At 40.2% G+C, this 21065-nt stretch overlaps 1 protein-coding gene across 1 annotated transcript in view; it reads right to left on the bottom strand.

Moving 5' to 3' along the window:
• Nucleotides 1-3425: 3425 nt before the first annotated feature.
• The window catches only part of FBN1 (fibrillin 1), a 268138-nt gene continuing 250498 nt past the window's right edge, over nt 3426-21065 (bottom strand). The window contains exons 62-67 of the mRNA XM_010839558.1: nt 20118-20234; nt 19733-19861; nt 18658-18777; nt 10052-10283; nt 7366-7540; nt 3426-6181 (exon numbers count right to left, since the gene is read on the bottom strand). Coding sequence (XP_010837860.1) covers nt 5792-6181; nt 7366-7540; nt 10052-10283; nt 18658-18777; nt 19733-19861; nt 20118-20234 — 1163 coding nt within the window. The 3' untranslated portion in view covers nt 3426-5791. The remainder of the gene's footprint in view (nt 6182-7365; nt 7541-10051; nt 10284-18657; nt 18778-19732; nt 19862-20117; nt 20235-21065) is intronic.

Raw genomic sequence — 21065 nt, 5'->3', positions numbered from 1 at the left:
ATCATGGCATGGCTCATAGTTTCATTGAGTTAGACAAGGTTGTGGTCCATGTGATCAGATTGGTTAGTTTTCTGTGATTGTGGTTTTCAGTCTGTCTGCCCTCTGATGGAGAATGATAAGAGGCTTATGGAAGATTCCTGATGGGAGAGACTGACTGAAGGGGAAACTGGATCTTCTTCTGATGGGCGGGGCCATGCTCAGTAAATCTTTAATTCAATTTTCTGTTGATGGGTGGAGCTGTGTTCCCTCCCAGCTATTTACCTGAGGACAACCTATGGTGGAGGTAATGAAGATAACAGTGACCTCCTTCAAAAGATCCCGTGCATATACTGCTACACTCAGTGCCCCCCATCCTGCAGCAGGCCACCAGGGACCCAGGCCTCCACTGGAGACTCCCTCCTGGGAGGGGCTGGTGGTGGGAAAAACAAAGTCTTGCCCTGGTGGGCAGGCCCTTGCTCAGTAAATCTTTAATCCAATTATCTGCTCAAGGATGGGTTGCATTCCCTCCCTGGTCCTTTTTTGGCCTGAGAGACCTAGCCCTCCAAGAGGGTTTACACCAAGGGGACCTTGTAGACTGCTGCTACCAGTGCCTCCCTACCTGTGGTGAGCCCCTGCTGACCACACCTCCACAGGAGACCCTCCAACACCAGCAGGTAGTTTTGCTCCAGTCTCCTATGGAGTCGGACTCTTTTCGTCTGAGTCTTGGTATGTGCAAGGTTTTGTTTGTGCCCTCCAAGACTGGAGTCTCTGTTTCTCCCAGTCCTGTGGAAGTTGTAGTCAAATCCTGCTGCCTTCAAAGTCAGATTCCCTGGGAATTCTCAGTCCCTTTATTGAACCCCCAGGCTGGGAAGCCTGATGTGGGGTTCAGAACCTTCACAACAGTGGGAGAACTTCTTTGGTATTATTGGTCTCCAGTTTGTGGGTCACCCACCCAGAGAGTAGCGCAAGTCACTCAGTTGTGTCCGACTCTTTGCCACCCCATGGACTGTAGCCCACCAGGCTCCTCTGTCCATGGAATTCTCCAGGCCAGAATACTGGAGTGAGTAGCCATTCTCTTCTCCAGGGGATCTTCCCAACCCAGGGATCAAACCCAGGTCTCCCACATTGCAGGTGGATTCTTTACCATCTGAGCCACCAGGGAAGCCCACCTGGTGGGTATGGGATTTGATTTTATCGTGATTGTGCCCCTCCTACCATCTTGCTGTGGATTCTCCTTTGTCTTTGGATGTAGGGTTACTTTTTTTGGTAGGTTCCAGCATCCTCCTTTGATGATTGTTCAAGGGCTAGTTGTGATTTTGGTCAGATTTTATTTTTTTTGAGTCTGGTGTCTGCCTCTTGGTGGGTGAGTCTAGTCCCAAGGCTAGAACAGGCTCTGTGGAGGGCAGGGTTAGGGCCCAGGGCATTCGGCACTCGGGCCTGCCCACTGGTGAGTAGAGTTGGCTTCTGGGCCCTCTGGTGGGCAGAGCCACATTCTGCTATACGATCAAGGGCGTTTTAGGGCAGCCTGTCTGTTGATGACTGGGGCTGTGTCCCCACACAGTTAGTTGCTTGGCTAGAGGCATCTCAGCACTGGCTCCTACAGGCTTTGGGTGATCCCAGGTCTTAGCACTAATGAGCTAGAGGGAGGATTCCACAATGGCACTTGAAGTAGTAATGTCCACATGGTAGAAGCTCCCCAGAATGGCTGCTCCCAGTGTCTGTGTTCCTAGGGTGAACTGTGCTTACCTCCTGCCTCTCCTGGGCAATCTCCGAGATCAGCAGATATGCCTGACCAGGGCTTCTCTCAAATCACAGCTTCTGCCCTGAATCCTGGAGCATGTGAGATTTTGTGTACATCATTTACTGGTGAAATCTATTTCTGTTAGCCCTCTGTGACTCCCCAAAGCAAGCCCCACCAGCCTTCAAAGCCATGTTGTGCTCCGGGGCATGTTTTCCTGATGCAGATACAACTCTACAGGCCTGTGACCTCTTTATGTAAATGACTGGTGGGATTGATGAGATGTGTACTTATCACTGAGATTTTTTCAGATGTCTCCATTTCCAGCAAAAGCTAAGTCATACAGGTTTGATTTAATTATCCACCAGAGAGAATTTTACCTTACAAAGGAAACAGACCTTTTCTGATTTCTGCAACTCTGAGTACAACTGCAAAGAACACTTCAAGAGGGGGTTTGAAAGTTACCCAGAAACTGCTGAATGGAGCAGCTACTTTCTGATAAATGGTCCCTACCTTAGTGTTGCTTAATTTTGAACTCAAGGATTCTAGAAATATACTTGATGCCTTCTAGCTGACACTATAACCAACCCTTGAGGGGCAAAAGGAACATAGGGTAATGCTGCTTTGATTCATGAAATGGGAATAGTTGTAAAGACCAAAAATGACAGTGAATATTTGTGTAGAACAAAAATGATAGAGTTGAGCTTGTGGGAAATCACAGCCACTTACCTGCTGTGACTTCATTCAGTTAAAAGGGATGCACCTTCTGCTGTCCAACAGTAAAAATGAAACTGACTTCTATTTGGAGAGGTCATAATTCAGGCGTCCATCAAGGATGCAAAACAGCCTGTGTCCTGAAAAGAGGTTTATGACTTTGCCAAAAAACCATTTTGGATTCATTAGCAGTTAGTTGGAATAACAGATTCTGTGACATTGCCAGGTCCTGCCAAATGTATGTCAGGTGTCAAATGTACAAGACCCTTATGTTTATACAGACACTTGTGAGAATGTTAGAACCTTTCATTGAGACCCAGTCTTGTATGTGAACCTAGTCTTAGATATATATGGGAATCTGCAAAATAAAATTCATAGTTGCCTTCTCTTTAATCCTAAACTTGTAATACTGAGAATCCTTTCCTAACAATACATAATGCGAGGCTCATACTGGGTTTCGAAATGTTTAAAAAAGTAAATTGGTTTGCTTTTTTTGTTTTAAACAAAGTGTTTAAAATTGGCAAGGGGCAAATAACTTTGTCTTCAGCTATGTATGTGAGAAGTAATCTTTCTCCCAGTAATCTTCTAGCACTTAAAAACAATGTCTTTAAACCATTTTATATTTAGCTTTGTAACCTATCTTTAGCAACTAAAGTCAGAATATAGTACATTCTGTGGACAAAGCTGACTGCTTATAAAAAATTAAGTTTAGAGATATATAACTTTAAAGTATGCTTATATCAACCTAATTGTGCTTTATTTTGGCTCATCTAATTTACAAACATGATTTCTGAAGTCGAACAGTATTTGTAGTGGCAGTGTCTAAAGCAATTTTGGCTGAGTGAAATGCTATTTGTTGAACAAAAATGTAGTTGTTTGTGCAAGTTTAAACATTTCATAAGGCCAGCTGAGTTCCTTTCAACCTACTTACAAAATAATTATTGGCAAGTGAAATGGGCTGAGGGGTAGAGACAAGACATTTTCAAGCTTCTGAGATTTATAAAACCAAATTCTTCAGCCATCGAAAGTAAAATCAAAAGGTCACAGACAATTAAAAGGTACAGGTTTAAATCTCAGGGTTAAAAAAAGTTCCAACAGGAAGAATATTTACAATGGAACAATGAGGAAAATGTTTCGTTACAGTCAGAAACACGGAAAATATGCTGTTGAAAATTGTTGGCTCTGAAATAAATAAAATCCAGACTGAGACTATTAAAAATATCAAAGTGATCCACTAAGTGCCAATTCTATCTTGTTCTGTTGTTATAAAGATAATCCATTATTGAATATAATGCTGTTCTGGTTAACTTATCAAAGACATTTTCCACTTGCAAGCTGTTGTTTACCATAGGCTATATATTCTTCTCTTAACAATTTTAGTACACTTCCATCAGAGAACCATAGACAGAGAGAGAGAAGGAAATTGAAACATATTTTAACTTCCTAACCAGGGTACAAATCCCTTCCAACCTAGTCATTCGACTCGCTCATAATTGATGCTCAGTAGAACTGAGATTTTTTTTGGATGGCAAAATAATAGATTAAAAAATACTTTGAGATGTTTGTAGCCTGTTAGGTGAAAGAAAGCATTCTTGTGCACTGGCTGCCTAGACTGAAACCCTCTAGTGATGGAGCTCACCACCTTGCAAGGAAACCCATTCTCTCAGTGGGTAGCTTGACAATTTGCAAGGTATGTGCTCAGCTGAGCTTTATACCAACAGACCCTGGATTTTCTTTTAGGATATTCCTACTCCATCTTCATTAGCTTAGTTTTCTGAAGCTTACTTTTCTGTGCCCTGTATGGTTTCTTCTCCATGTGGCAATCTCATTTCACCTCTATTTCCACTATCCTTTAATGCCTTAAGGGGTTTTAAAAATTCGTACTGATTGAATGAGCTTAACTATTAAATATTCAGTTTTGCCCTTAAAACAGCATTTTCAAACTATGACATTCAGAAAACAAGAGTTATAGCATTCAACTGGATTCAATTTGGGGTTACCCCTTTGTAATTAGACTAGCATTGACTAACAACAGATATTTAGGGGAGAAAATAGGATAGAACATCTAATCTTGCCAACACTGTATATTTGAGGGGAGGGGGCATGATAAATTTTTATAATGAAATGCATGTGCTCTAAGACAGTGAACTTGGTGTTTTAAAGCACTGAGGTCTAGTAGTTTAAAAGCCATGGGATTAATTTTAGGTCATGTTTTAGAAATAATGTTACAATCTAAGTATCATGTCGGTAAGAAATAACTCTGCTGTCCTGAATGAATAAAACAAGGGACTGACTCAAATATGTTAAATTTTTTTCTAATGGTTATACATTGGCACCTTTAGGAGCTCTAACTAACACATCGAGGATAATTTAATTTCAGGAGACTTTATGAAATCTCCAGAATGGCGCCTCCACTCCCACATCCATGCAAGAACACAAAGCCGAGGGGTACACTAAAAAAAGAGACTGTTTTATTGTGACATTTATGACATGGACCCCTTGTTGACAGGAATGACTGAGGGTAGTCTTGGCATATTGCACAGGTGTGATGAAGGATGCACTGCTGATCCTCTGGCTGCTGAGGCTGCTTCCTGGTCCTCCCAGACCTCCATGCATGCGTGGGCCAGTCACAGAAATTTCATTACCACTTGGTGTATACACTTAAGAAGTCTTTGGTCTTAATAAGCACCATTACAAACCCTCACATTAAGGGCATTATTATTCTAGTTTATAAATGTTTCAATGATAAAAAATAGCACGATTACAGTATACACACACTTAATTTACATGTAAGGTATTATACTCATAACTGAGATAAGCTACTGCACTAACTTTGGTTGATTGAAAAAAATTAATGAAGTATTTGAACTGAATACTTGTAATTTGGTTTCTAAGTTGTGTAAATATTACAGTGCATTTATAAATCTAGTTTGAGAATTTACTAGCACCAAATAGATATTATAAATGGCCAACCTAATACTTGCATTTGGAGAAGCAAAGTTTTACAATTTGAAAAAACAGAACAGTCCATCGATTGAAAGCACGTTCCTGTACGTCTGCTAGAAGGATGGCATGTCAGCATGAATGGCCAACCCCCAGTGGAAATACATGTCCCAGTTTTCAAGAATCAACACATATGACAAGGTAGCTTAGCTACATACATGAGAAGCCTGAGAAAGTGGTTGTTTTGAACTAGGGTATTCACCTGTACCTTGCTTTTGTAATACAAGAATAGTGCTTATTTATAGAAATTTACGTGGTGAAAGACTGTACCTATAATATGAAGATTCTGATTGGGGGAAAAATTCAGTTCTACCTATCTATCTTGGTTTTTTAATTATTTGGTCTCTGGATGGTGAATTAATGAAGCAAAATCTGAATTTTCATCTTCAGATTATCACCCAGTTCACCACTGAGGTAGTCTTTGTCATATTTATCTTCTAGCTGATTAAGTTCTTTCTTTTTATAAAGTGGAGTACTACTGATTTGTAATGAATAGGTTCCAGCCACTGGCTTCTTCTTTGTGAAGTGGAGGTAGCTGATCCCTTCCTTTTGGTTGATTTTAAAGAAGCCGTTTTCATTTCCAGATTCAATCAAGTATCTGTTGTGATTCGTCAGAGTCGTGAGGGCTGGAAGGAGTTCTAGGATTCGGACCTTGTTACTGATGTGGGAAATATTGAAAGCGAACACGGCTGTCTTCTCAACATCCCAACTTGCAAGACTCACATTGGCTTCTATCTCAGGTTGATCCTGGAAAGACATATGGCAACGTGTGAATATAAAAGGTAAATATGCCACTTACTAAAGAAAAAGTGACTCAAGTCTCACTCAAATACAACTTTCTTCTCATGTTGCATATACTCTATTGAAAATGAATATTCATAAAATCCTGTTTAAGCCACAGTGTTACATTAGCACATATTTGTAATACTAAACATGTCAAGAAGGAAGTTGAAATCACTTGTATTTGGTCTTCTATTGCAGTGGGTCTCAAAGTGTCCCCCAACCGACAGTATCAGCATCATCTGGGCATCTGTTAGAGATGGAAGTTCTTGGTGCCACCTGAGACCTACTGAATCCGAAACCCTGGGGATATTTCCCAGAAATCCATTTTAGCAGGCCTTCCAGATGATGATTCAGATGCATATTCAAGTTTGAGAATGACTGTTTTAATATATTATTTTCTTTTCAAAGACTTATCTCATTTCGCAAACCACAACGGATGGGTTGCAGCACCAATACTAAGAAAGAACCAGTTTATTTCCATTTTGTTCACTGACGCAAAACCATCTCACCAAAGGACACACCTATGAACCTACTTCCTGGCTCTGATGATCTGCTAATATTCAATGCTTTTCACCTGGCTTCTTGCTTGCCTCTCTGGGACCACATGTGCTTGCTCTCCGGGCCTGCAGCCAGAGGTCTGAGTATCTGCGTTTCTAAGTTGACTGAAAGGCTGCAGCAGCCGTAGGCAAAGAAATCCAGGCTGCTGGAGCTCCATGTTGTTTTTGTCTAGAATCCAAGTTCCCTCACACTCCACATGGCTCTTTCGGTAGAGAAGCCTCTAGCTTTCAGAACTTGGCATCCCTGTGTACGGAGCACTATGTCACTTCACTGCTCTGCCCACTTGCTCTCCTGGATCTCAGACCTTGTCCTTTCATCAGACTTTGGGCGGGTGTTTAACTTTCTTTTTGGCGAGACAGAGGAAATGAGCAAGTATGTGAAAACCTTTGAATGGCCACTCCCTAAAGGCAGCAAGAAACTCCAGAGAGCCTCACAGATTCTTGTAAAATGCAGCCTAGAGCTCAGGGAATGTCTGGATTTTCTCCCCAGGGAGCTTTTTCACACTTTGGAGCATCCTTGGAGGAAACCACAGGAATCTGGAGGGCCTTTCTGCAATAGGAGGCATCGGGAGAAACCACCTTCTGACCCACCTCAATGTTGGAGGCATCTGTTTCATTTGCGCTTCTCCGCTTCCTGCCGCGTTTGGGGTAGCCGTTGATCTTACACTCATAACAAGCCTCTGGGGAGAGTGAGTTGTCATCCATTTCACCGCTGGCAGGTGGCTCTGGGTTTCCCCGGCCCATGCCCATTCCAGAAACACAGTGCCTATGGTGGAAGGGGAGCGTAGATAGTTTTCATTAGAATTGGGAGATGGAGGAGGAGCGAGAGTTCTAGTGAAGCCCAGATCCTGCCTGGTGACATTCAGCCCTTGATTATGTGTCCACTGGATGATGGGCTGGTGCTGAGAACCATACTGAAGCCCTCTGTGTTTGGTCTTGAATTCTCAGTTCCCTGCGTTGATTGATTTCTTTTTACTATCTCTCAAGGCCCTATTTTGCATATTTACTTGCCCCTTTATTTCCCAAACATAATGTGGCAGGTGTTTCGCTGTACTGGTGGAGAGGAGACAAGGAGTGGAAACAAGAGAAGAGTGGAAGATGAGGGGGAAACCATGTGACTTGGGAGGATGAATAAAAATTGCCTTCTTCTTATAAAATAGGCTCCACAGGAGTGAGAAAGGTCTGTGACATCGGTGTTCAGCTCCTTGCCCTCTCCCTGTTTAACTGATACCATTACAGCCACCTCCAGTTCCACCAGCACCACTTTTCACCACTCCAGCTTCTGAGCAATCTCTCCTATTATCAGATCTCTCACTTTGGCTCCTGAAGATAGAAAGAAAGCTCTAGGTAATAACTTAGGTTGATTTAGAAATATATTGTGAAGATATGCAGTGTATTAAATACGTGTATCAGAGCTTGCCCAACTGTGGGAAATTGTTTCAAGTCATTCAAAACCACTAGGTCCACTGGCTCTGACTCATGTGAGGTTGGATAAACAAACCCATGCCCAAGAGAGAACTAGTTCAGCTGTTTTTCTTTGCCTTTCAGTTTTTAAAGCCAAGTTATGGAGGGAGGCTTGCATGTCTCACAAGTACCTTGTTTTGTTATTCTGCTTACTATTTCATAGGTCACTTGGAATGTATTTATCAGGCTCCTTTTTCAAAATGTTTTGAAATAGCTGAATGATCTTAAAAGAATCTTTAGATTCGGATGGGCTTGTCCACTCTAGTGATTCACAGAGGAGCCTAAAATGTTATAAATGGGTGAATTTCTATTAATTGGTCTACTAATAGGTCATAATGTAGACTAAATACTATTTATTTCTCTCTGTATTAGTTGATCTATTTTTTATAACTCATTTTCCTTTATGCCCTTAAGATTCAAAATACAATGCCATTAACATTTTTTTTTTTGTATTTTGCAGCAATTTACAGGTTTCTAGTATTTTCTGTAATCCTGCTGAGCACAACACATTTCCTTTCCTCATCCTTTAATTTTTTACCATGAAATATGTAGAAACAATAATATGGATACGTGCTCATTCTTTGTGTGTGTGCATTCACATAATTATGAAATTGTTGGAAGCAAACCCCAAATTCACAGGCTTTGGTTCCTTTCTCAGAACTCCCAGTATTTTCATATGCCTGGAACACCACTTACAAGAAGTGTGACTATAAAGTCCCACTGGCCAGAAGCCAGTTTGGAGTGTCACAATTTTTGCTGGGAAAATGATTCTGGCATTAAATTTATAAAGAATGAGTCTACTGAGAGCCAGACACAAACATCTGGGAATTTGAGTCCTATTGCTGGCATTCTGTGCGCTTCCCATGAAACATTCTTTTACCTTCTACACACCCCAAAATGAATCACTTGATGTTTCTGTGTCAAGAAACCAAAGACCACAAAATTAACAATTGGATATATACACATATGTGTGTGTTGTGGACTATGTGACTTTTTGTTGGGAGGAGTATATATAAGTGTGTGCATTGGTATATGTGTGTGTGTGTATTTAATTAAATACACTCTGTGTTCCTAATTAAAAAGTTAAAATGTGAACTCCTTCACAAGATAGCCAAAACTAAGACAGTCAAGTCCAAACTAATTCAACTGGGAAGAAGACCTAAACTTTGAAAATGTAATAGTAACTTTTATATTACTAAATAGAATAAAAATATATCTTCCCAGCCCCAACTCTCACAATACAATGTGGTATGCTACCTGGAAAATATAATAATTATTTTAACTCTTATATTTAAAGTTCTTTTGCAACGTTTAATGTAAATTTAAGTCTAAAATGTAAAATATACTTTGAAACCCTAAAGCACTCCCCAAAAGATATCTTTATGATTTATCCTAACAGGCGCTACATGAAAGCATTTTAAGTCAAGACAGAATCCTGCTTGCCCCAGGAGAAGGTTGCATCAGCAATATGCAATCTGAGTCCAGCTCTGTCATGGATCACAGTCCCTGTATTTCCTGAGAAACGAGTTGCCTTCCAACAAGATGTGAGGATCAAGAGAAGGAGATAGATAAGCCATATCTTGAGGTATTTACAATGTCGTTTCATTATTTTGTTCCATGTTCTATGAATTTCCAGAAATCTAGATGTCCCCCTTCAAATAAAATAACCTAAAACCTTTGCAGAGCTAACTGGAATTAACTCAAGGATTATAAAAAGCATGGTTCAATGGTACTAGGATAGGTCATTTTGAGTTCAATATACTTAATTATTCTGTGGATGAGAAAGCCTCCAACCACGACCAGCATTGCTTACCCTTGGCCTATTCGGAAGTAGCCAGGTGGACAGGCACACAGGTAGCCGCCCTCAGTATTGGAACAGCCATAACTGCAGGGGGCCTGAGCAGAGCCACATTCGTTGATGTCTTGGCAACCTCCACTGAACTGTTCGTATTGGAAGCCGGCAGGGCACATGCACTTGTAGCTCCCCAGGGTGTTGTGACAGGAGGCTCCTCCACAGATGTGAGCACTGAGGCATTCATTTTCATCTGCAGGGAAAACCAGAAGACGCCACATATGTGATTCTGGGCAGAGGTTTCTATGGAGGAGTTTGGGTCAGGCCACTCTGACCCAGTGCTGGCCAGCTGGCCCTCACCTTGGCTCTTGGGAAGGGAAGACAGGTGGAAGTGGCTGAGGTGGGAAAGGGAACAAGAAAGATGTGGAGACAGATGTGGCCTCTCTCCAAATGGTGAGCAAACGTGGTCTCTGAGGTCAAGTGCATCAGGCGGTGTGTTAGAGGATGGCATTCTAAGGACCAGCAGACTCCAGTCCTCATCTGAAGCCAATGGCAGTGTGTCCTGCTCTACAGGAGCATCTGGTGAAGAATGCAGGGATGGTTCATGGCCAAGGTTCAGGGATCAGGGTGGGAGGGCAGGGAGCAGTTCTGTGTGCCTTTGCTTCAGAAGTACCCAGCAATGGGATGACTCTCTACAGCCGAGATGAGCCATATTCCTGGAGGCTGCTTTCCTACTCCTCCTTTTTCAGCATGAATAGGGTTGGCAAGGGCTGACATCCTGCAGGAAGTGTCCCGCTCACCTGGACTTCCTTTTCAAAAGTCTATAAAAACCCCCAGGTGCTTGCTCAGGGAGTGAATGGTGCCTTCTGGTATGTCTGCTCCCATCTCTGAATGGACCTCCTTATCTAAACCATCCTCCTGCCCAGGGCATCTGGGCTGTGTCTAAAGCTAAGTACAGCTGGAAGAGATTCAGTGCAGACTTCATGGGCACTAATTGGGGAAAATCCACAAGAGACACAGATGCTATTGAACGGGCTACCCACAGGGACCAGCCAAGTCTGATGGTAATACATAGGAAAAAGAAATATAACTTTCCCAAATTAATTCAAAGGGAAAAAACCCTCAAGTTTCTTACTATGTCTGATTTATACTTTTTTGAAACTTCCAATATATTTTTATAGATCTGCCTTTGTACAACAGCACAGAAGTTTGCTGGTAAGACATTTCTTCTTTTTTTTTTTTTTTGGTAAGACATTTCTTAACTGCTATAGCCCATTTTCAGGCTTATGTCCACTTGAATGCATGTAGATTGGCATTCTCCTCACTTAGCAAGTATCTACTTCCAATGGAAAAGAGGAAGAAGGCAATTTAGTAACACTTAACATTTACTGGATGCCTACTGTGTGACAGACAGGATACTAAGTTGTTGTTCAGTCACTAAGTCGTGTCCAACTCTTTGTGACCCCATGAACTGCAGCATGCCAAGGTTCCCTATCCTTCACTATCTCCTGTAGTTTGCTGAATCTCATGTCTATTGAGTTGGTGATGCCATCCAACCATCTCATCATCTGTCACCCTCTTCTCCTCCTGCCTTCAATCTTTCCCAGTGTCAGAGTCTTTTCCAGCAAGTCAGCTCTTTGCGTCAGGTGGCCAAAATATTGGAGCTTCAGCTTCAACCTTAGACCTTCCAATGAATATTCAGGGTTGATTTCCTTTAGGATTGACTGGCTTGATCTCCTTGCAGTCCAAGGGACTCCCAAGAGTCTTCTCCAGCACCACAGTTCAAAAGCATCAGTTCTTCAGAGCTCAACCTGCTTTATGGTCCAGCTGTCACATCATGTACATGACTACTGGAAAAACCATAGCTTTGACTATGCAGACCTTTGTTGGCAAAGTGATGTCTCTGTTTTTTAATATGCTATCAAGGTTTGTCATAGCTTTTCTTCCAAGGAGCAACTGTCTTTTAACTAGGTACTTCATTTGCTTAATGTGCTTCACAATCATGGAGGTAGGTATTAAAATCCCTGTTTCCCAGATGAAGAAAGTGAGATTCAGAAAGCCCCTCCAAGATCTCCCAGCAGCAGGGCAGATATGCACACCCAGGTCTGTCTGACTATATGTCTCATGCTTTCCTTTATATCAAAGTGTCTCTCAAGAGATTTGCCCTCATTTACATTGTTCCTTTCCCTTTTAGTTTTTCCTTATTTGCTAAGGTAGTTTCATTTTTCAAGAAAAAATTGTTTCAAAAAAAAAAAAAACACCTTTTTTTTAAATTAGGAAAACAGATGGGGAAAATGGTAAGAGCAGGGTACTTGCATAAATATACACACTTCATATTGCCTTCCACCCTTTCTTTTTCTCTTCCTTCTCTTCATCTCCCTTCCTTCCTTGAACTCCCCCTGCTTATCTGTATGTGGTTACAGAGAGAAGGAGTAGATATACAGTAGGAAAGCCATTGGTTGAGATGCCTGTTATGGCACAGTGCCTAGCTATGCATCTGTTTGAGACCCTTTCTATCAAAGGACTCTCAAGTACCCAATCAAAGTCACTTAGGTTCCAGGGTTCCTAAAACAAAATGACTTAATATGCCATCATCTGTGTTCTCCTCCCCTTATTTTAAATTAGAGATGAGCTATGTGATAGAAACCAATGGAGACCATGGGCATCAAAGGATGTATGAAGAACCAAGGGTGGTTCCTTTGGTGAAGGAAGTATCTCCGGGCTGGATTCTCTGTGCCCTGCATACCCACCTCCAGACTTCTCAGCTCTGCTCAGCTCTACAAGCCTGATCAGAATGGAACATTAATAGGCTCTTCTTCCGTATCCTATGCTTTTTGACTGGGCTCAGCCATCTGTTACCTGCTGGGACTCTGACTGATAAATCCTCTAAGGTACAGGTATATATGGGAAAGACCTGTTAATAGAGAGCTTAAGATTTACTCTTTTGTTCCAAGGGACAGAAACAGGACCAATGGTTAGGAGTCAGAAGCAGAAAAGGTTCATTCTTTATGAAAAAGAAGGTGAGTACCTTTCCTGGTTGGAGAGGGAATGACATGTTAGGAAACAGATAGATGAGATCACTGTCGAGGTTCTTTCTAACTTGGAGCATCTGTTTTGGTCAAGAACTCTCCCTATCCCCTTTTCAAATTCTTTTCTACTTTATTTGACTTTTTTTTTTCCTCCTTGAAAATCTAATAAGCTTAAACTTGCTTTTCTGGGTTAGAGAGGTGGGGTGGAGTGGACCACGGATTAAGATAAGAAATTGGCAAATGTTCAATGTTTGAAGCTTGAAAACAATCTGTTTGTGCACTCACCCTTTCTATCAATATACAAATTCCATGATTTGTTTAACATGTTTTGCACTTTTCCTGACCTTTTTCATCCTGTGTGTGTACCCTGGAGCAAATGGCTACACAAGGAATTTTTCTACACTATAAAATCTTTGTTTTATTCTTTTAGTTGTTACTTAAATTGGTAAGAGTTTTGCTCTTTTTATAAAAAGAGATGATTCTAATTTGAATGAAATAGGATTAGAATCTCTGAAAGACACTCCTTAAAAATCAGATGGAAACCCACCCCCTCTAAACTCAAAGGTTCCAGCATCAGGCTTGCACAGTATGTCTTAGCTGTGGTGTTAAGAGAGAATTCCGAAATGTAGAATGGGCTTTCCTTTACTAATTTTCTCTAGGTCAAAATGGGTCAGCTCCAACTTTAAGCTACAAGTTTGATATTTTCTAGAAAGCAGTAATATCAGTGGCCCCATACCCTAAACCTATCCATCTTCTAAAAGTGAGCTTCTGGCTGCTTAGAAGCAAGGATCCAGAGAGGGCTGGTCCAAGAGATTTGCTCTGCAAGGCTCTGAGGAGCTCATTCTGGTCCAAGGCAATGCTCATTCTGGATAACTGTAATTCCCAAGAATTATGAGAACAGTTTGAATCGGTATCTTCTGGGCATCAAAACCCCCAAACCTCTTCTCACTTTTTTAAACTAAAGTTTAGTTGATTTATAATATTGTGTTAGTTTCCAATGTACAGCAAAGTGACTCACTTACATAGGTCCATCCTTCTTGCTGCCAATGGCAGTATTTCATTTGTTTTTATGGCTAATATTGTGTTTGCATATGCATGCATTTTTTAAAACCAATTATCTGTTGGCACTTGGGTCATTTGTAAATAGTGCTGCTATGAACATTGAAGAGGATGTATCTTTTCAAATTAGAGTTTTCATCCTTTCAGGATATACACCCAGGAGTGGGATTGCTGGATCATATAGTAGCTCTATTTTTAGTTTTTTAAAAATAGCCTTCACACTGCTCTCCATAATGACTATACCGATTTACATTCCCACCAACTGTATAGGAGGGTTCCCTTTTCTCCACACCCTTTTCATATATAAACCTTTTGATGATAACAGACTTATTTGAAGGTGGTAGACTTTTTGATGGTGGTTATTCTGACCATGTGAGGTGATATCTCATTGTGGTTTTGATTTGTATTTATTTAATAATTAGCAATAGTGAGCATCTTTTCATGTGCTGGTTGGCCATGTCAGAGAAAAGACTATCTAGGTCTTCTGCCCACGTTTTCATTAGATTGTTTATTTCTTTGGTACTGAACTGTAGGAGCTGTTTATATATTTTGTATGTTAACCCTTTGTCAGTTGCATCATTTGCACATGTTTTCTCCCATTCCGTAGACTGTCTTTTGTATTGTTGATGGTTTTCTTTGCTGTAAAAAAGCTTTTAAGTTTGATTTGGTCTCATTTGTTTATTTTTGCTTTTATTTCTTTTGCCTTGGGAGACTGATCTAAGAAAATATTGCTACAATTTATGTGCAAGAATGTTCTGCCTATGTTCTCTTCTATGAGTTTTATGGTATTGCATCTTATATTTAGGTCTTTAGAGCAACTGCAGTGTACTTTTGTATATGGTGTGAGGGAGTATTCTAACTTTACTGATTTACATGCAGCCGTCCAGGTTTCCCAACACTACTTGCTAAAGAGATTGTCTAGTCTCCATTGTATACTCTTGCTTCCTTTAGTGTAGATTAATTGACTGTAGGTGCATGGGTTTATTTCTGGGCTCTCTACCTGTTCCATTGATGTATATATCTTTTTTTGTGTGCCAATACCACACTGTTTTGATTACTGCAGCTTTATATCATAGTCTGAATTCTGAAAGGGTTATGCCTGTAGCTTTGTTCTTTTTCCTTGGGATTGCTTTGAAAATTCTGGGTTGTCTGTGGTTCCATATAAATTTTGGAATTATTATTTTTCTAGTTCTGTAAAAAAAGTTATGGGTATTTTGATAGGGATTGAATTAAATCTATAGATTGCTTTGGGTAGTATGGCCCTTTTAGCAATATTAATTCTTCCAGTCCAAAAGCATGGGCTATCTTGCCATTTCCTTGAATCATCTTCAGTTTCTATTATCAATATTTTATAGTTTTCAGCATCTAGGTCTTTCACTTTCTTGGTAAACTTTGTTCTTAGATATTTTATTTCATCTTTTCATGTGATTTTAAATAGGGTTTTTTTTTTTTAATCTTCTCTTTCTGATATTTCATTGTTGGTGTAAAAAAAAAAAGGAACAGATTTCTGTATATTAATCTTGTACCTTGCTACATTCTGAATTCATTTAACAGTTCCAATAGTTTTTGTGTGCAGTCTTTAGGGTTCTCTATAGAGATTATCATGTCATCTGTACACAGTGACAATTTTACCTCTTCCCTTCCAGTACAATGTTGAATAGAAACAGTGAGAGTGGGCATCCTGTCTTGTTTTAGATTTTAGTGGGAAGTCTTTCAGGTTTTCACCGTTTAATATTATATTGGCTGTTGGTTTGTTGTAAACGGCTTTTATTATGTTGAGAAATGTTCCCTCTAAAACCACTTTAGTGAGAGTTTTTAATCATGAATGGATGTTGAATTTTATCAAATAGTTTTTCTGATTCTGTTGAGATGATCATGTGTTTTTTGTCTTTCCTTTTCTTGATGTGGTATAACATATTGATTTTTCATGTGAACTATTTTTGAGACCTGGGAATGAATCCAACTTGGTCATGGTGTATGACCCTTTTTATGTATTGTTGAATTTGGTTTGCTAATATCTTGTTGAGGATTTTGAACCTATGTTTATCAATGATACTGGCCTGTAATTCTTTTTATGTAATGTCTTGTCTGGTTTTGGCATCAGGGAGATGGTGGCTTCATAAAATGACTCTGGGAGTGTTACCTCCTCTTTAATTTTTTGAAATAGTTTGGGAAGGATGGGTATAAGCTCTTCTTTGAATGTCTGGTAGAATTCCCCAGTGAAGCCATCTAGTTCTGGACTTTAGTTTGCAGGGAATTTTTTTCATTACAGATTATATTTTACTTCTGGTGACGGGCCTGTTCAAATGATCTGTTTCTTCTTGATTCATTTTTGACAGCCTTTATGTTTCTAAAACTTGTCTACTTCTTCTAGGTTGTCTAAGCTCACTTCTAGGTGAGCTCCACAATTTTTTGGCATATAACTCTTATATGATTCTCTTAGGATGTTTTTAATTTCTATAGTATCAGTTGTTATTTCTCATCTTTCAATTTATTATTTTATTAATTTGGGTTTTCTCTTTTCTCCTTGGTGTATCTGTCAAGCAATTTCTCAATTTTGTTTATCTTTTCAAAAAAATTGGCTCTTGGTTTTATCAGTCTTTTCTATTTTTTAAATCTCTATTCATTCCTGCTCTGATATTTATTTCTTCTGTTGACTCTGGGCTTTCTTTGTTCTTTTTCTAATTCTTTTCACTGGCAGATTAAATTATTTGAGTTTTTCTTTTTTTTTTAAGAAGGCCTATATTATTGTGAACTTCCCTCTTAAAACTGCTTTTGCTGCATCCTATAGCTTCTATAAGGTTGTGTTTACATTGTTGTTTGTCTCAAGGTATTTTCTGATTTCTTTGATTTCACTGTTGACCCGCTGGTTTCTTAATAATATGTTTAGTCTCCACATGTCCATTTTTTCTTTCTGTGGTTGATTTCTCATTTCATGGAGATCTTTCTTGCAGATTTGGCTGAATAAGAGGTGTTCTGCCAGTTTCCAGTTGGTTTTCTGTGAGAATTGCTCCCCATGTAGGTGTATTTTTGATGTGTTTGTAGGGGTAGGAGAACTCCACATCCTCCTCTTCTGCCATCTTGATCCTCCCCCTCTTCCCACTTCTTAACTTCCCACTTCTTAATAGATTCTTTGTTCTGCAAGTCCCAAGCAGAACACAGTCTTCATGGGACCAACGAAGAATCTTCAGGCAACAAGGGCATGACCTGGCCATCTCTATCATCTCTGAACTGAGCATAGGAGGAGGAGGATAAGACCCAGCAGTGGTAGATCTCACCTCTTTTATACTCTTCCCCAAAGCTTCAGTTTCATCCATGGGAGATATGTAATAAGGGCAAAATAGACTCACATGCTGGGTATTGAATCAACAAAGCTTATGCTGGAAATTTTGTGAACAATGTCAGAAACTGGTGATTAAAATCCAAGACCTCCCTGAGCTGGTAATAAACAAAGGCGTTTTTTTATTAAAACCAGATCACTAACCAGCAAACTGTGCAGCGTAAGCTCTAGCACTGTGGTTATTTTAGCCAGTCCTACTCACCTCTGCAAAACTGTGTTTTGTAAAGAATCAAACCAGATGAGAAAGACGCATATTTGATAAATGAACACATACCAAATATGTCTTCATTTGGAGTAAAATCAAGCATTGCAACATGGAGCAGTCACCCAGAACGCAGTCACTGTTTTTGAGAAGGAGGGCCCTGTACCCAAGAGAGTGGCAGCCAAAACGGGTCACCAGAGCACCAAGCTTGCAGTGCTACTAGGTGAATTAAAAAAAAGAAAAAACAAGTAGAGGTGACACTAGAAAGGCAGCCCTGAAACATGAAGTGAAGAAAGAGCTTTGGATTCTAGCTCTGGTCCTGCCACAAAAGAATGGGTAAGGGCAGACTGCCTTTCCTTCCTGGCTTCTAAGCCTTCATTAGTGAAATAATGGCATGGGCTAGATGGATTGGGGTCCTTCTAAACTTGCAATGTTGGGATTCTCTGCTGTCCATTAAAAGTTATTTTCCTATGACCCTGTGGGACCGAAAGTGACAATTTCAATTTAAAGACAGAGTCTGGGACTCCCTTAATTTTCAAAAGAGTTTAGCAATCCTGAAAAAAACTTGTACCCTGCCCCAAAGGTGTATAGCATTCAATGAACCACTTCTGCGTCTTGTGACCAAAAGCTGCTCAAAGTAGCCTTTGGCTGATGGATAGTTTTCAGTCAGAAGGAGGATTTTGTTAGCCTGAAGAGAACTCCAGTGTGGGCTGATGACTAGCAGTGAAGCAGAAGAACAAGGAGATATTAGGAACTAAGGAATTCTGTCAGCATTTCATTTCAAATGCCTTCAAAGTACCCTTGATCATTATTTTTTTTTTTCTTAGTTTGCTAGTTTGCAAAGGCTATGACTTCCCTCTGGTTTCAACCAGGTATGGACAATTTGAAATGAGTATTTGTTGCTTCAATGAGAAGTTTAAAGTTTTCAGAAAGAAAGCAGTATTCTGACTCAGGAGCTGACAGCAGTTCATCTTGTGAACAAGGGAAAAGTACTTGCCAACACACTGGTTCCACTGGTAGTGCTGGAGATAGCCCTGGGGGCAGCTGCACCTGTAGCCGCCGATGATGTTTTGGCAGCCGTGCTGGCAGCGATGGTTTCCCTCACACTCGTCCACATCTGAAAAAGAAGGCAAGTTGCCTTTAAGTTACATCAGTGCATGTCTCAGAGGTATTCTCTGAAGCACCATTTATCAGCATATGAACGTGAAAGGCAATTTTAGTAAGACATCTGACACCAAAAATTGTTGTTGGTGTTCAGTTGCTAAGTTGTGTCTGATTCTTTGCAATCCCATGGATTGCAGCAGGCCAGGCTTCCCTGTCCTTCACTATCTCCCAGAGTTTGCTCATATTCATGTCCATTGAGTCAGTGATGCTCTCAAACCATCTCATCCACTGCCACCCCCTTCTTTTGCCTTCAATCTTTCCCAGGCATCACCAATATTCCACCACCCAAAATTTCAAGAATAGCTACTCTGGAGCTTTTGATTAAGTCCAAGGGAAAAAACATCCCTGGTAAAATCCACAAATAAAAATAATGAAGACACCAATGCAAGGCACAAAAATACAGTATAGGATAGCTATGTAAACCATTTATATTTCCTTATTTGTGCCAGAATTGGAAACCAAAAGGTCAGTACAAAAACAAAATCCTAAAAAATAAGAGTAAAAGGTTTAATCATATGTTGGCAGAAGAGTTATTCCTTATATACTTAATCCACATTGAGGGAATCCTTTCAAGATTCTGGATCCAGTGACTAGAAAATTAAGTGATCAAATTCAGGAATCTAGCTGTTTTTCTTGATTGAGTCATTTCCAATTAGACTAAATTAACAACTGAGCAGAAAGTCTTGTTACATTCAGGAAAAGCCTGTGTTGAGGACACGGTCAAGCATGAACCAAAAGATGTATCTCTCAGATATGGGACTTGTACAAACCAGAGAAAACACTTCCATCTTCAGCTGGCTGTCTCCCCTGTGCTCAGTTCTGATGTCTCATAGAGGATAACGATGCAGGTGTTTATAGGCCACCTCACGAGGACCAGCTAGCTGGATCAAGCTGAGGGCTCTACCTACCTTCACAGCTTGCGCCGCTCGGATCAAGTGAGAATCCCCGCTGGCATTCACAAGTGAAGCTTCCAGGAGTGTTCTGGCAAATGCCCTTTGACCCACACAGGTTGATGTCAGAGGTGCATTCATTGTTATCTGTAAGAAGCAGAGGGAGAAAGGAGAGGGTGGGTCTTCCCCGAAGCTCTCTTTGTGTTGTTTAAAAGGAAGAAAGAAGGGTGATTTGCTCAGAAAAAGCCAATAGCTTTTCACAACATGCATGCATGTACACACAGACACATATACATATATTCACATATTTTCTTGAGTTTTATCTTCTTATTCCAACAGCAGAAGCCCTTGAAAACAAACCCTTCAACGAATACCTACATAGGACCTTCCCTCTCCCACTTACCAATGCAGGCAGTATGGTGTTGGGTAAATCCAGGAGGACATTTACATGTGAAGCTGCCAATGGTGTTAACACACAGGAACTGGCAGTTGTGCTGCTTAGTTGCACACTCATCAAGATCTATAAGAAAACGCAAGACGGGCATTGGAATTGAGCTGAAGTCCAGGAACCTAGAAAGCCACCCTAGGGAGTAGCTCTGTGTTTTCATTTCTACCTCTCAAATGACCTGGTCAGAATGGGACCACAGCATATGGTTAGGAGGAACCCGAGAGATATGGGTTTTAAAGATAAAATGTGGTTTCAGTTCAGACCAAAAATGCATTTCTTTGGTGATCCAAGAAAAACCCATTCCCTTTAGTTATAGGAAAGCAGAATTTTCTCAACAAAGAAATGTCTAGTACATCATAAAATTTAAATAAATTACAAAATGAAATAAAAGATTAAGGATTCTCAAAAACTTCCAAAGCACTGAAAAAAAATCTCTTCAAGTTGAAATATAAAAATAATTATTGAGGGTAAAAATGAATTTTCTCTGCTTGGTTCTTTCCTGTTTGCTGTTTTTTAATCTTCTCAAATAAAATGGTCAACCAGATCAAACCAAACCAAACTAACTGCTTTTAGAGTTTCTCCTTTGGATAAAACAAAATTGAGCAATCAGGAAGGAAAAAAAAAAAACTCATTCTGATAAGCCAACAGCAATTTTAAAAAAGACTGTCTACAATATTTATCCAAGATTATTTTCCACTTCTCAATAAAAGCCTCTGTTTTGACCAGGCCTCTTTCCTCACTGCCTGGAACCTGTAGGTTCTCTCTTCACACCATTGCTATTTAAAATCTCAAGAGATACAAAGTGTGTTCCAGTTTTTAGTTGAATTTTAATTAAAAAAAAAAAAAAACTGCTGTGAATTTAGGAATCTACCTACCTTTCCCTTCCTCCCTGGCTCTCTGCCT

Source organism: Bison bison, unplaced genomic scaffold (genome assembly GCF_000754665.1).
Source record: "Bison bison bison isolate TAMUID 2011002044 unplaced genomic scaffold, Bison_UMD1.0 scf7180017864118, whole genome shotgun sequence".
Taxonomy (NCBI): Eukaryota; Metazoa; Chordata; class Mammalia; order Artiodactyla; family Bovidae; genus Bison; species Bison bison.
Note: the sequence above shows the minus strand (reverse complement) of the source record. Positions and strands in the feature narration are given on the sequence as shown.